This window comes from Phasianus colchicus, chromosome 25 (genome assembly GCF_987193195.1).
Source record: "Phasianus colchicus chromosome 25, bPhaCol1.hap1.1, whole genome shotgun sequence".
NCBI classification, from domain to species: Eukaryota; Metazoa; Chordata; class Aves; order Galliformes; family Phasianidae; genus Phasianus; species Phasianus colchicus.
The window spans coordinates 5,460,021-5,474,168 of NC_143460.1; the positions used below are offsets into that span (position 1 = coordinate 5,460,021).

At 45.3% G+C, this 14,148-nt stretch overlaps 1 protein-coding gene across 9 annotated transcripts in view; it reads left to right on the forward strand.

The window, feature by feature from the left end:
• Window positions 1-14,148, forward strand: part of PPP1R12B (protein phosphatase 1 regulatory subunit 12B) — an 85,633-nt gene that overhangs the window by 22,184 nt on the left and 49,301 nt on the right. For all 9 annotated transcript variants that reach the window (XM_090124658.1, XM_090124656.1, XM_090124659.1 and 6 more), the window contains exons 5-12: window positions 683-827; window positions 2,228-2,302; window positions 4,183-4,262; window positions 4,805-4,950; window positions 5,743-5,852; window positions 6,982-7,179; window positions 8,130-8,212; window positions 9,831-9,956. In XM_090124658.1, the coding sequence (XP_089980784.1) occupies window positions 683-827; window positions 2,228-2,302; window positions 4,183-4,262; window positions 4,805-4,950; window positions 5,743-5,852; window positions 6,982-7,179; window positions 8,130-8,212; window positions 9,831-9,956 (963 nt within the window). The remainder of the gene's footprint in view (window positions 1-682; window positions 828-2,227; window positions 2,303-4,182; window positions 4,263-4,804; window positions 4,951-5,742; window positions 5,853-6,981; window positions 7,180-8,129; window positions 8,213-9,830; window positions 9,957-14,148) is intronic.

Sequence of the window (14,148 nt, forward strand, 5' to 3'; positions counted from 1 at the left end):
CTAGATTTCCCCTGAGCTGAAGGAAGGTGGCTGTGCACGGTGGAAACACCACCATGGAAATTTTCAGAGGCAGTTTTACTGGACCTGCAGAATTCCCCTGGGATGTCCTCCAGTATTTAAGCAGCTGGATAACAGTCAGTTTCGATACGTGAGCTGCTCAGTACTTTCACCTGATCACTTGTGTACTGTTGTGCCTCTGACGTTTCAGACAATTGTCTCTCTTCTGTTTGTTTTGGTTTTAAATATTCAAGCCCCAGATGCATTGCAGCGCAGTGCTTTGATGGAGGGGGCAGCAGGTGGAAGGGTAAGCAGTAAATGGGATGAAAGGATGTTCCCAGGCAGTTGTCTTGGGTATGATTTGCTTTATCTGTGCAAGGTCTGATCTGCACAAACTCTTACTTGAAGTTGTCCATTATTTAACCTACAGGTTTAACAGCTGGTGATCGCAGTCAGCAATATCTCTGCCTGTTGCCTGGCAGTTCTGCCAGCACTGTCTCCTTACAGACTGTTCCTACAGTATGTGGCCTTGTTTTTCAGTAGAACCACCACCAAACCTGAGTTAGCAACTGTCTTCTCCATGCCAGGTGCTGTGCTTGACTCACTTGTTACAGGGATTGTGTTCTGAAGGGAATACAGAAGTTGCTCTTGAGTGGGCAGGAATCAGTGTTGCTTCTTTTCTCAGGCTCTTGATCCAGGCTGGGTTTAATTTGAACGTCCAGGACAACGATGGATGGACTCCACTGCACGCTGCTGCACACTGGGGGGTGAAGGAAGCCTGCTCCATCTTGGCTGAGGCGTTGTGTGACATGGATGTCAGGAACAAGCTGGTCAGTAAGCACAGCAGGCACTGCAGGCACAACATGCAGCGTATTTCATTGCAAGATGCATTTCGACTTCATTGCCATATGCCATAATTGCTTATCAGTTTGATCCAGCAGCGTGACAGGTTACATGGTGAGCAGTTCTGCATGTGTACCAGAGCACTGAAAAGCAACAGGAAATGAGGACTTTTGGCAGGAGGAAGGAAGATAAGATTTTAGGTCTTATTGGAAAACATCAGTGGTGAAACAAGGACCAAGATAGGGGCTAATGTGTGTATTCCTCTTTCAGTATGACCCTAATATATTGAGCATCAAGAGAAAAACAATCTTGGAGTGCAAAATAACATGCTAATATTAAGCTATAAAGCATTGCAAATTCATGAGCCCTTGAGGCACTGGCAGCATGAAATCTTTCCTACTCTTCTGTCTTGGTCATAAAAAAGGAAATAAAATTCACAATGCTTGTGAGAAACGAGCGAAGAAAAATAGGGCATTTGTGAGGGGGGAATTAGAAAGGAAGGAAAGCACCCCCACTTCCATGCTAAGAGCTAGAAGTTTGCTTAAGGAGCCCATGGATATTCAGGAGGTGAAGTGTGCTTGTCCACGGTTGCACTTTGTTCCCCTCCTTGTCCGTACTGGAAACTGATGTGAAAGAGATCTCTGTAGGAGGAGGCACCACTTTAGCATGGTGAGCTCTGTGGCATTCAAAATATGGGGAATTGTTTTTGTTTTTAATGCCATCAGAAGCTTTTCCAAAGTGCTCAGGAGGCGTGTGGGTTTTCTATTTTGATAGACATGAAAAGAAACAGACACAATTGTATTTGCTGCAGTCAGTTGCCAGATATTTCCTGTCAGAGACTATTACCTTGCTCAGTCAGATGGCCAGGACGATCTGGAGTTATTTGATCATTAGCCATCAAGTCTCATTGTGGTGTAAATGTAACTTGATTTTATGCCCCAAAGTAATTGTTTGGCTTTCTCTTATTTGTGAATGTTCATGGATGTGGAAATAGCCCCCAGATTTTTTGGCCTGCTGATGGTGGGCAGCCCTTCAGGAGGTTGGGGTACACAGTAATGCAGCAGAACAAGTTGTTTGCAATCCTTCTCAGTCCAAGAGTGTGCTTTTCACAACACAGATAGTCACATGCTTTAATCTTGACTTAGGTCTGAGCCGTAGCAGTCAGGAGCTGTGCCTCCCTGATGGCAGCTGCTCTGATGAAGTGTCAGGAAACCACGACTGCTGTCACTTGGCTTTCTGTACTGTAGAGCGTAGCAGAACGTTGCTCAGAATCAAGGCAGAGTGGCTGTGGTGCACATTCAGTTTAATTCTTCACTGATAAATAGTGTTTTTTTGAGTGTTAATGGCATGCTGGATTGAATAGCCTCTTGTCCTCTTTTTGCATCAGGGCCAGACTCCATTCGACGTGGCCGATGAGGGACTGGTTGAGCATTTAGAAATGCTGCAGAAGAAACAGACAGTGGTGAGTTCTTGGCAGATCGTTTTCCACATATCCAGTTACCTTCTGTGCACAGGTGTTCTCTAAAGCACATGGCATTAGCAGAAGCATGAAGTGGAGGTGCAGCTATTTTTTACGTCAGTCACTCAAGGATCTCTAAATACACCAATATTTTCAGTAGATAGGAATGTAGGAAACTGGATGGCTGACTGTATCAAGGTCTGCTGAGGTGTACAATTCTGTGAGCTGCTAAAGAATTGTAGTTCATCTTTGGAGTTGCTCCTTTCATTGCTTTTGTTTGCTGGCAAACTCTGTAATGCCAAACTGCTCTTTTCTTAATGAGCAATTTACCCAAGTCCACATCGTGTTTGTGTCTGAGGGATTACACTGTCACTGTTGAGAAAGATTTCTGATTTCAAAACCTTGTTAAACTCCTGCTTCATGATGCAGTGGAGATATTGGATGGATTTATTAGCAGAAAGTTGTCATTAAAATGTATCTTGATCAAAGTAAAGGCAGCCATCAGGCCAGGAAGTAGGCTTGGGGTTACATATTTTCCTGTTTCATCTGGTTTGTACAATTATACCGTTCGGGTGCTTCCAAAAAACAGCCTAACATCTTTTCAAATAGAAAATAATGACAAATATCAGAAAATATAATTGAAAACGTTGGATTCAGAAGCAGACAGAATGAGAGCATTGCTGGTAAAACCCAGTGGAGTATTTTGAGGAACTGACGAGGTGGGTGGTAGAACTCGAGCTCTGATCATAGCACAGCTGCTGTCACCCTTAAATAGCATCCTTAGCATTCACAGAAAGTTTTAAAAAATTAATCAGCTTCTCCTTAAATGAGGTGTTGATAAATACTACCAGCACTTTGTTGTGGGTTCCCTCCCATGCAGATGCACCAGGATAGTGCAGATAAATGTATTCTTCAGAAGAAAAGCAACAGAAACAGCCATGAGACCTTTTTGGATGTGTGCTAACCCATTTTTAGGCATGCTTTGCAGGAGATAGTAACCCCCTGCTTCTCTGGATTGGTAGCACTAGATAAAGGCCATCTCCATTTATTAAATGAATGCAGCCAGCTTTAGCAGAGCTGGAAAGAAGGGAAGAATCCTTCTCCTACATTCTGAATTTCCAGAGTTCTTCCTTCTTGTGCCATTGTCAGCTCGTTCCATCAAAAAGGAAGAGTAACCCAGCTAGACATGGTACAAAGGAGACAGGCTTCAAAGCGAGCCTCTAATTGTGGTCGTTATTCATTTCTTTATTTTAACCTCAGCCATCCCTGTGCTTTTAGTTTTGTTTTTTTTGTTGTTGTCCATCAGCAGTGACACATTTCTATCTGGGAGAACACTTTGGTTGCTGCAATGATTGCAGGTATTCCTGTCCAGTGCTGAATTTTGGCACTGAGGGGTTTAAGAACGGCCCCCTATGTGGGAGATCTGCCCTCCCTGTGCTGGGCACGCTTGAATGCTCTTCCCTGACTATGAGTGCACAATGGGGACACAGGCAGCAGATTTTAAACTGAATCCAATCTGATTTCATGGGTGTCCAACTGCATGTGGATGGACCTCCAGCACTGTGTCTGCGTGGGCAGGTGCAGAGCAGTACCATGAAAGTCACGCTTTGAGTCTCAGCACAGACTGCTGCAGACTCCTGCTGAGCCTTATTGCCTTGCAGCTGCAGGCTCAGGATGGGCTGTGTGTCTGTAGCTACTGCTGATGGAGCCCTAGACCAGGACATGCAGGGCTCTTGCAGATGTGCACCTGCTGAAGGAGTTTGCTGGGCAAATGCAGTGTTTTTCATCTTGGTGTCCTTGCACCATGGATGTTAATGGTGTGCTGAGGTGCCATGCTAAGATGTCTGTTTCTCTCTCTGCAATCTGCTTGGACTTTCGGACAGCTGCGAAGTGAGAAGGAGACGAGGAATAAGCTGATTGAAGCTGACATGAATGGCAAACCTCAAAGTGGAGTCTTCATGAAGTACGTTTCTTTTCTCTTCTCTGAAAACAAGCTGCACACTGTAATAGGGCAGCATCTGTAAACTGTCAGCTGCTTTTAAAAGGTCTACTGCTGTTCGTGCTTATTTCTTGACTCCTTTCAAATTCAGCCTTTTTTAAATGTAGTATTAGATGGTTCTTACTGTACCCATGGAATGCCAGGACAAGGAGTTGGGCTGCTGTTTGGTCCCCAGCTTCTCTTCCTGATCGTCATTTTGACCTTTGGGCTGAGAACTGCTTTGCAGCTGCAGAGCCATACGGCCTTGCTGGTGGATTGTTTTCTTAGGAAAAGAGAGGAGACCACATTTCTTCACTCTGAGAAATGCCCACAAAGTTAGGAGATGAGAGACTGGCATTGGAATCCGTGGGAAACGGGCAGTGCTGGAAGGGCTGGGATGCAGAGCATACAGACTGATTTTTGTCAGTTTGCATCTTCTGTGTATAGCAGATCATGTCTGTGTGTTCCTGAGAAGTAGAGCTCAGAAAGAACTCACTTGGTAATCCTTAAAATTCCTGGTTCTTAAGCAAAGAGAAAATTCTCTATGAGGAAGATAGGCTGAAGACCACAGATATGGAGGAAGAGAACAAAGACTCGAGCAGTTCTAGCTCTGAAGAAGAGGAAGAAGCTGAAGAAGATGAAGTTTCAGAATCAGATGCTGAAAAGGAATCAGGTAAGATACAGTGCAGTTTGAGGTTTAATAGTTAGCCAGGCAGTGATAGGAATTGAATTTGAGAACTGTGTTCTTTTTTACTTAGTTGTTAAAGACATCCTGCAATCTCACTTCAAGTATGTATACATAGAATATAGCCAGTGTACTAAAAAAAGCCAGCTTTCAGATCAGCATATTTTTTCAGAAAACATACCATGCATTGTATTTTAGTTTCTACTTCCATCTCACCTGGACTTACGAGCACATGGCATGCTCTCAAACAGCAGGGTTTTTTTTCCTCATGGGCCATTTTTGGGATGAGCACTTCAGGTGCTGCAAGATGGTAGAAGACAACGAGCTTTTTATTCACTGCACATACCTCATTTGCTTGTGCTGCTTGGATGCTTACACCTATTATTTGTTTTTTCAAAACAATGACTGTGAGAGGCACTCATTGCTGGGAGAGGAAAATACTGCATTGTTGGTGTAGGCAGGACATTTCCCATGTGTGTTTAAATGTGGCTGTGTTTGGTGAGTGGTCCGACCTAGAGGCAGACCTTCTTTCTGAGAAGATTTTCTTACCATGGAGTTGAAGTTCTAAAGGTTTCCTTGGCAAATATATCCATCTGGTGACTGTGGAAGTAACTATTCAGTGAGTAGAAAGCCTCGTTGAAGTAAAGCTTGTTTAGGCTTGGCATCATCTTTGTGATCTAAGACATGCCTAGGGCACAGCAACTCCGAACTTGAGTGCTTGTAAAGAAGGGCCTTGAAAAATGTGATACTGAAATGTTTGTGTTTTTTTAAAAACTGTAGAAAGGAAGGAAGAGTCCTTTGCCAACCACTCCAGCCACGAAACCAGGCCCACCATCACTGAGCAAATACCACCACCAGAGTCCAACTCCTTCACTGCATCTGCCAGAAGGGTAAGAGAATTTGGAATCAGCGGGGACTGGAACAGTGCTTGAGAGCAGTATGGTTAGCTGGGAAATAGGCATTCTGCATACTATTGTGCTTTCCTGAGTTGCCCCTGAGAGTCAGCTTCAATTTTGGCAAAGATGCTGCATTAGCAGCAATAGAAGTCAAGCACAGAGGAGGACATTTGTGTGATACCTCTTCTAGACTCTTACCTGCTGAAACAAATCCTGGTGTTCACCAGGAAGCCTTACTTGCCACAGGTGCTGTGTGCTGCTGTCAGTTTTGAGACAGCTGATGCTGATCTCTTACCAGCAGCTCTTTCACCAGAGGGTTGTGCTGAGATATCAGCACTGAATTTGGCATCCTAGTCTGAAGTGTGTCACTTGCCAAACCCTGTTTATTCAGTGACACAGCATTACAGCCCAGTAAGCAGAGAAGATAAAGTTTGCCTCTGACTAGATAGCCAGGCTATGAAGGCTTTGCAAAGGTGAGGCAGTTACTGAAAAGTTATCTGAATTGTCCAGCTCATGCATCACTCAGCCAGATGGCACTGGGAGGCTCTATGTTTTGCTTAGGATACGTATCTTATGCTGCTGGTTTCTTTTTTGCACCAGAATATGGAGGGCAGCAGGCACTGTTGCAAAGATGAAGTACCAGTTATATGCCAGAGGGAAAATGATTCTTGCTAAGTCATCTTTTCTTTTCTTTTTTTTTTTTTTTTTTAACTTTTTGCCTCTTACCAAAATCTAACTTCTTGTTCAAATCCAACTATTGCTCTTCTGTACACTGTCCAACTCAAGCTGAAGTTCCCTTATGGGAAGGAAGGAATAATGAACAGTGAATTCTGACTCACCCCTCTGTGTGCCCTTTAAGGTTTTGTCAGTCCCATCTCACCCTGAAGCCTCCTGTACTGAATCACTCCTCACACAAAAGCTCTCTTGCTCTACTGGTTGCCTTTGAATCTCTTCCCCTTCTTCTACACTGCTTTTGAGCTGTGGAGTCCAAAGTTGTGCACGTTATCAGATATGCAGTTTGGCTGTAGCCCAGCATAAAGCGAGGCCTGCTGAAGCATTTCTCAGAACTAAAATCCAGCCTTGCAGTGCTCTCACCTTCTGACGTTCCTTGTCCCCTCTGCAGTTCAGTTGGCTCAGCAGGTCGGACGAGCAGAAGGATGAGTCGCCCTCCTCGTGGCGGTTGGGTCTGCGGAAAACTGGCAGCCACAACACACTGAGTGAAGTCAGTGCCCCCCGTGAGGCACAGAGAGATAAGGCTGCTTCTATCTATCGATCTTCGTCCACCCCTCGGATATCTGCCTTATTGGACAGCAAAGACAAGGTTTGGCTCGTCTTTCACAAAGGTTTTGTGGTGTATCCCAGTTGAGATGTTTACCTTGCTGTTTCAAGACAGTTTCCCTTTAATTTTCACTTATTGCTAGGTTTGTATCCATAACAGAATCACAGAATGGCCCGTGTTGGAAGGGATCAAGGATCACGAATCTCCTACCCCCTGCCACATGCAGGGCCACCAACCTCCACATTTAATACCAGCCCAGGCTGCCCAGGGGCCCATCCAACCTCCAGGGATGGACGGGGCATCCACAGCCTCTCTGGGCAGCTGTTCCAGCACCTCACCACTCTCATGGGAAAGAACTTCCCCCTGACATCCAACCTCAATCTGCCCTCCCTCAACTTCAAACCATTTCCCCTTGTCCTGCTGTTATCCAGCCTTCCAAAGAGTTGAACAGATTTGGGTATCTCCAGTTCTTTTTATTGTATGCACACACACGTGCACCTTTTTCCACTGATTGCAATCCTGACACAGCTGTCCTTGCAGGACTGGAGTTCTGTGCCCCTTTGACCTGTTTCCTGCTCAGTTTCAGGTGGGCTGCCAATCTGGCACAGCTCATTCTTCACCAGAAAATATCAAATCTGGACAGTAGCACATATCTGTAGTGGAAATTCTCCTTCCTTGTCATCTAAATAGATTCCCTCTCTATCCACCAGCTGTATTTGTGAGTCTCATTCCATGTATTCTAGCTGTAACTGCTGCCCATTTTTAAGTAGTACTAATTAGAAGCTGCTTACATTTGCTAACATGTTGTTCAGGAAATCGTGTCTAAGGTGGATATTTTTATGCTGTCACATTTCTTGCCCAAGAAAAAGCCTCAAACAAGTTGTCTTTAGACAGGAAAATACTTCTGTGATTGAATCTGATAGTGAATTTATTTGTTGCTGAATGTGCTGTAGGTGTAACAGATTTACAGCTGAATTACTTTTGTTTATCAGGATAAAGAGAACAAGAGCTATCTAGCCACAATAGCCCCCAGAAGACTGAGCAGTGCAAGTGACATAGAGGAGAAAGAAAACAGGTGAGACTGAATGTTTGACTGAAGGCTCAGCTTGAATCCTGCAGGCAGTTCCTGTGGAATATCTTTTTCCTGTATTAATGCTTCATATCTTTTCTAGCAGTCCTATCTGCACAGGTATTTACAGTAAGTTCTAGTGCATTGCCTTTCATTTAGGTAAGCAGGACAAGTGATTGTTTTCTCCACCCCTGTATCACTATTTATATATATACATATATGTATTGTCTCCATCTGGGAAACTAGGTAAATGCTTACTTTTTCATTTATCATTTTGTATGCAAGTGTCTGACTTTGCAGCTCTTACATCTGTACTTCTGTCACTTGCTCTGTAGTTACCTTCAGTTCCCTTTATTCACATATCTGTCACTTTTTGATTCTCTGAGTTTGTGAACTCTCATGTGCAGAGCTGTATACGTTGCAGGGGCTGCTTTTGGAGGGTTGTTTGTAGTTGCCTCTGGGCAGAACCACAGTATAAATGGGATGAATACCCAGTATATCACGGTGTATTTGTAGAGAACAGCCATTTGTGCCAGTTACTCATGGTGTGGAGGAGAATTTCAGCTGGCCTCATGTTCAGCCAGTTGCACAGCAGTGGTGAGCAGGCACACACAGAGCAGTTCTGTGATCTGCACTTATGGAGGTGTCCCAGGATGTGACCACCAGGAGAGCTTCAGCACAGATTGACATTCTTTGCTGATCTTTTGCTGGAACCTCCCTGCTGTGTTCTTGCTTAATCTCAGCTGGCGCTGGGGTTTGGACTGCAGCAGACAAATGGCTGATAAGCTTGAGTGGTTTTGGCAGTGGCTTGGATTGAGTGGCATCTCCAGCTGAGTGCTGGTAAGTGTCCTTCGCTCTGAAGCAGAGAGCAAGGAGGACTGGGCTGCACAAACAGATGGTGCCCAGATGCACCGTGCAGGACAGGTTTTTTTCTGATATTCCTTCGTTTCAAAACAGCTGAATATCACTTCTTGGAACCACAGATGTCTGGAAGGGCATTTGGAAAGACAATTGAAAATTGATTATTAATTGTGGCTCGAGGTCCTGTCCAAAACTAGAGCAGGATAGGACATACTGCTGGAGCGTGGTTTAGGAAAAGCAGCCCCAATTTCAGATAAATAGAAAAGCGTGGCTGCTGATAACGTAATTCATAAACTGACAAGTGATTTTAGATATTGCCAAATATTCTGTCTGTTTTATACTGCTAAATATAGCAGAGGATTTGTCACACTGTGTGGCTTTTACTTCTATCATTGCATGATAGAAAATTAATAGTTTAATTATAGATACTTCCTTCTAGCTGTTCCATTTGTGCCATGCTGCTTGATACAAGGTGACGTTGTTTAGTACGTTACGTTAAATTTAGGGCCAATCTAACCCTCAGTTGCAAGTCTTTGGACTAGAAAAGGATATTCATGCAAAATATCACATCCTCTTCTGATTCTTAAATAACACAGCTGATAATCACAGCAACTGACCAAAAGAAGCATTTCAGAGAGTTGCCACCTGTAAGCAGTGATGTATGTAGGTGGGTGTGAGGGAAGGGTTTGTGCTGGGGGCTGTGCAGGAGGCAGAAGCAGACTCTGTGTTTCCTACACAAACTTTGTGCTCTCTCCTGCATTAGAGAATCAGCTGCTAACATCGTGCGGAGCGGCTCCTACACCCGGCAGCCGTGGAGGGATGAATCAAAGGGAAATGAAGCTCCCCATTCTGGTGCACCTCCTACCTACGTATCTACATACTTGAAAAGGTATGCCCAGTTCTCCTCTGCCTGTGTTGTCAGCAGTCAGTTCTACTCGTAGCGTGCCTCCCTCTGCTCGGTGCATCAGGCCTTGAGCAGAAAATACAAATCAAGGCTTGTCAGCGTCTGTCATGCTGAATGATCTCTTTAGAGGCCATCACTTTTATTGGCTATAAATGGAATTTAAATACTTTTCTTCATACAGTTCAAACGCAAAATGTTTTTTCTCCGTTTTATGTTAATGTTATGGTTTGATAATAAAAGGGAAATTGGTCATAAAAAGAGAATAAAGTAATTACAGTCTGCACTCAGCATTCACATAGCTGTTAACAGGTAAGTTGTAGCTTAGTGCTAGTTTTGGTTTACATTAGTACGTGCTATCAGGAAAATGGCAGTGTTCCTATGGGTGATTTAGGACAGCAGATCTGATGTCTGCAACCATTTCCTTGTGGCAGTAAGGACACAGTTTGCACAGTGTATGTGAAACTGTAGAGGCAACTTCTGATTGCTGGTAGCCCAGCAGGATCAGAAAAGTATCCCATTTGTAGCTTCCATAACTGTCAGTGTCTTTTACCCCTCTGGGAGGCAGAGGCTCAGTTTTCCTGGAGCAGCAGGTAGTGGCCTTCCCTGAATGAGGTGAATGAACGGCCTCCTGTGCTGGGGCAAATAATTCATTTCTGAGCTTTTGTCCACGTTGAGAAAAGGAAGATCAGCCCTTTGTGCAAGTACTGCTCCATCGCATCGCCTTTATTTTAGCTGCTGCTGGAAACCAGCAAATCAGCATGTGTAAATGTGTTGTGCTGCAATGCCATTTGTGCTTAAGGAGAAGAGCAGAAATGTGTCAGGATTTTAGATTATGTTGCACAAAATTCTCTCTGAACTAAATAGCTGTGCTGGAGATGGAGCAGTTGTGGTTTGGGAAGAGGTGCCTTTTTGTGTTCTAGTCCTTCTGCTGGTAGAGGTAAGTCCTGCTCTGGAACAGTCTGTCCAATTGCTGAGAGCACAGAGACCCATTTCCACAAAAGGTGAAACAGCCACTTCAGGCAGCAGACTTTTCCTGATCTGCTGATCCATTCCAGTGACTTCACATCTATCCTGGGACATGATGACAGGTCAGCCTCTGTAGCGCGGCTCTCTGAAGGCACTCCAACCAGCAGCAGCTGATTGCATCGGAAAACTTTGGCCTCCTGCAGCTGGCGTGCCTTGCTGTTCCCTGATCTGAGACAGCCCATAGCATCGCTGGAATGGCTCTGTTGAAACTTCACAAGCCTTGCCTGTTTGTCTCACCTGATCCAGAATCAGGTTCACATTCACACAGTTGCGCTGCATTTCCTTGGTTAGACTGCACAGAGATCAGCAAAGGCTTTGGCTGGCAGTGATATTCTGCTAATAAAAACATCTTTTCACATAGGCTGAGTTCTGGCCTTCTGTAGGAGGGTGCTGGAATATGAGCAATTACAGAGAATAGCTTTGCCAACTCAGGAACGAAGTGCAGGGACACGCTCTTCTTTACAGACATCAGCAGTTCTGTGTGACTTCACAGGCAGTAAAACTGGGATCCATTTGCTCTCTGTCCCCTAACGGTTTTATGTAGAGAAGCACAGAGAAATGAAACATAATTGTACAGATTTCTCCTCCCTTTCACATCGCCTCTAAGATGAGAAGCAGAACATGTTGCCTGTTGTAGGCTCTTTGTCAGCAGAGTGTTGTTAGTTTTTGGAAAACAATTCTGGAGGATAAAAGCTCATTTTGAAAGAGAATTAAAGTGAACATGACATACTTGCGTGTTGCTGACAGGATGACTGCTTTCCCCTTTACCTTAGCATTTAACTAATCCCCATAACGATACCCAGTTATGTTCTGAGTGCTTTGTGTGACCCCCAAACAAGGGGTAAGCACCACCTGCAGATCACATTCAGGTGTTGAAAATGGCTTTTCTGCTCCATGGGAACAAAAGAGCTTGCAGTAATTTTACAAATGCTCTTCAGCTTCAGTGGAAGCAAATGTTAAACCTCTTTCTCTAATGGTAGGGACTGTCACTCCTCCTTTCTCTGGGTGCAGCACTAAGGAGCAGAGCACAGACCACTTTCTGGCAGCCCATTCTCTGTTTTAGTGCATACTGACCTTTGAACAGCCAGTTCACATCAGTTCAAGTGTTTGGAGGAAAACTAACATTGCAGATTGAATTAATTCAGCATCCTTCCTTTGACATCAGTTGTAAGAGATGCCTCACACCAAAATGAAATCACTTTTACAGTTATTTTCTTCATTTTAGATACTTGCAGGCACTCCTTATTGTTTTTGCTGGCATAAAAGCCATCACAGCAAGTCAGGCCTGCAGCCCCTGCAGTCCCAGCTCCCATCACCAGCTGGCTTTGGAGATCCAATTGCTGAAGCTAGAATGGCTTCAGAGCAGCCTCCTCCCCTGCCTTGGCTTTCAGCAATCCTTAATTAAGGAGTGGGGGTCATAGTTAGGTCATCTGTTAGAGACTGAACAGCAGTGTGTCAGTGCCTTTATTTCTATTGTTGGGTTCTTTAGCATAAATTCCTAATCCTCCATTTTCAGATGTGTGTAACTGTTAATAACTAGATTTTCCAGCTAAACTTTGTATTGCAATTTTCTGGTCCTGTTCGCTTGAAATGTGACCGATTGAATCAGTGCTTGAGAGTCCTCAAGCTGTGTGATGCCACCCCTGCAAGGAGATGGGGAGGGGAGGTGGCTTCCTGCAGAGCTGGCAGTGCTTCAGATCCCTCGTGAGCAGCTCGAGTGATGCCCAGCACCAGCTTCCCCTCTGACCTGAGCCATGTACGCAGGGGCGCAGTGCCATCGCCACGCTCTTCTCCATTCCTTCTTCCCCTCTCAGTTCCCTCACATCTCTGCTCTCCAGGCTCCTGCTGCTCCTTCCATCCTGTTGTCTCCCATTTCCAGCCACTACCTTTTCCCTTCTGAAGCACTTATCAGGTCTTATTCCATAACCCTCCCCTTTCCTCCCTTCCCAACCAGGTTTCTCGTCAATTTTGCAGCCGCCCTTTGCACCGCAGCCTCTCTGCCCTGTGTTCTCCTAGGATGGTGCCACACCAGCCCTGCTCCCCCAGCACTGCCACCAGCATTTTCCAGGCTCCTGCTCTCATTCCTCCCCCCGGTGCATGTTCCACTCAGTCATCCTCTCGGTACAGCAGGCCCTGATTTCTCCCCCTCATCTCTGCGACGTCACGGCTGCTCTCTGCACGCCCACGGCAGCCAGGTTTAGCTCCCTGCTCTCACTCTCCTTTAAGGCTTTTCCTTTTCCTCTGGTGCAGAGAGCCCAGCACGGGAGGCAGTTCCTTCCAAAACGACTTCCTGCTCCCCTGTGCTCAGGGCAGGGGCCAGCTTGCCAGAGGAAGCTTTGTTTGGGGTCCAGTGGAGGTTGCTACCTGGTGACAATAACTTGCTTGTTCCTTTGTGACCTGGATATGGCAAGCAGCCATCAACTGAAGAGCCCAAATGTAATGCTCCTCCCCATGGAGGCCTTCCAGGATGCTCCAGTCTCTCTTTGGCTGTGTAGGGACCAGCTGCTTGGCTGGGCTGGCTGGGTGCCTTGGCGTATAAAACTAATTTGCAAATTGAGTGCCTACGTGAATTGGACTGAATCCTTCCTCCGACCTCCTGTCCTTGGCTGTTGTTCTGTCCCTTGCAAGCTTTATTTCAGCCTCGGGCTGCTCTCTCTGACTCTTGCTGTAGTGCTGACTTCCAGTTCCAGCCCATTTACTCTGCCTTTCCATAAACCTGCAATTCTTTGTCCTGGCTTTTCCTCCCGGTCAGCTTTTCCTCTTGGTGCATTTTGTGTCAGCCACTTTCCTCCATGTGTGCTTGCATGGGAGTCATTAGGATGCAGGAGGTGAGACGAAGCCTTCCCAGCCTTTGATTCATCTTGCAGACAGCCCAGTCTGACCAGTAGCAGCCAGGAATACCAGTTGCTGGGTGTGTCAGGATCCCTGCTTGTTTTCTCCGTGCCATCAACAAGCAGCCTGGATGTGGGCTGAGGTGCACGTGATACAGAGATTTTTGCCACGTTTCATCATCTGTTCTTAGAGGTGCACAGCTAATCTCACTTAAGGAGATTTTCTTCTGAAAAAGCAGAAGGGTGCATCCTCATATGAAAGCCCTTCAAAGTAGGAGCACTTACAGCTTTTCAGGAGAAATGGTTTTGAGAGTTTTGCA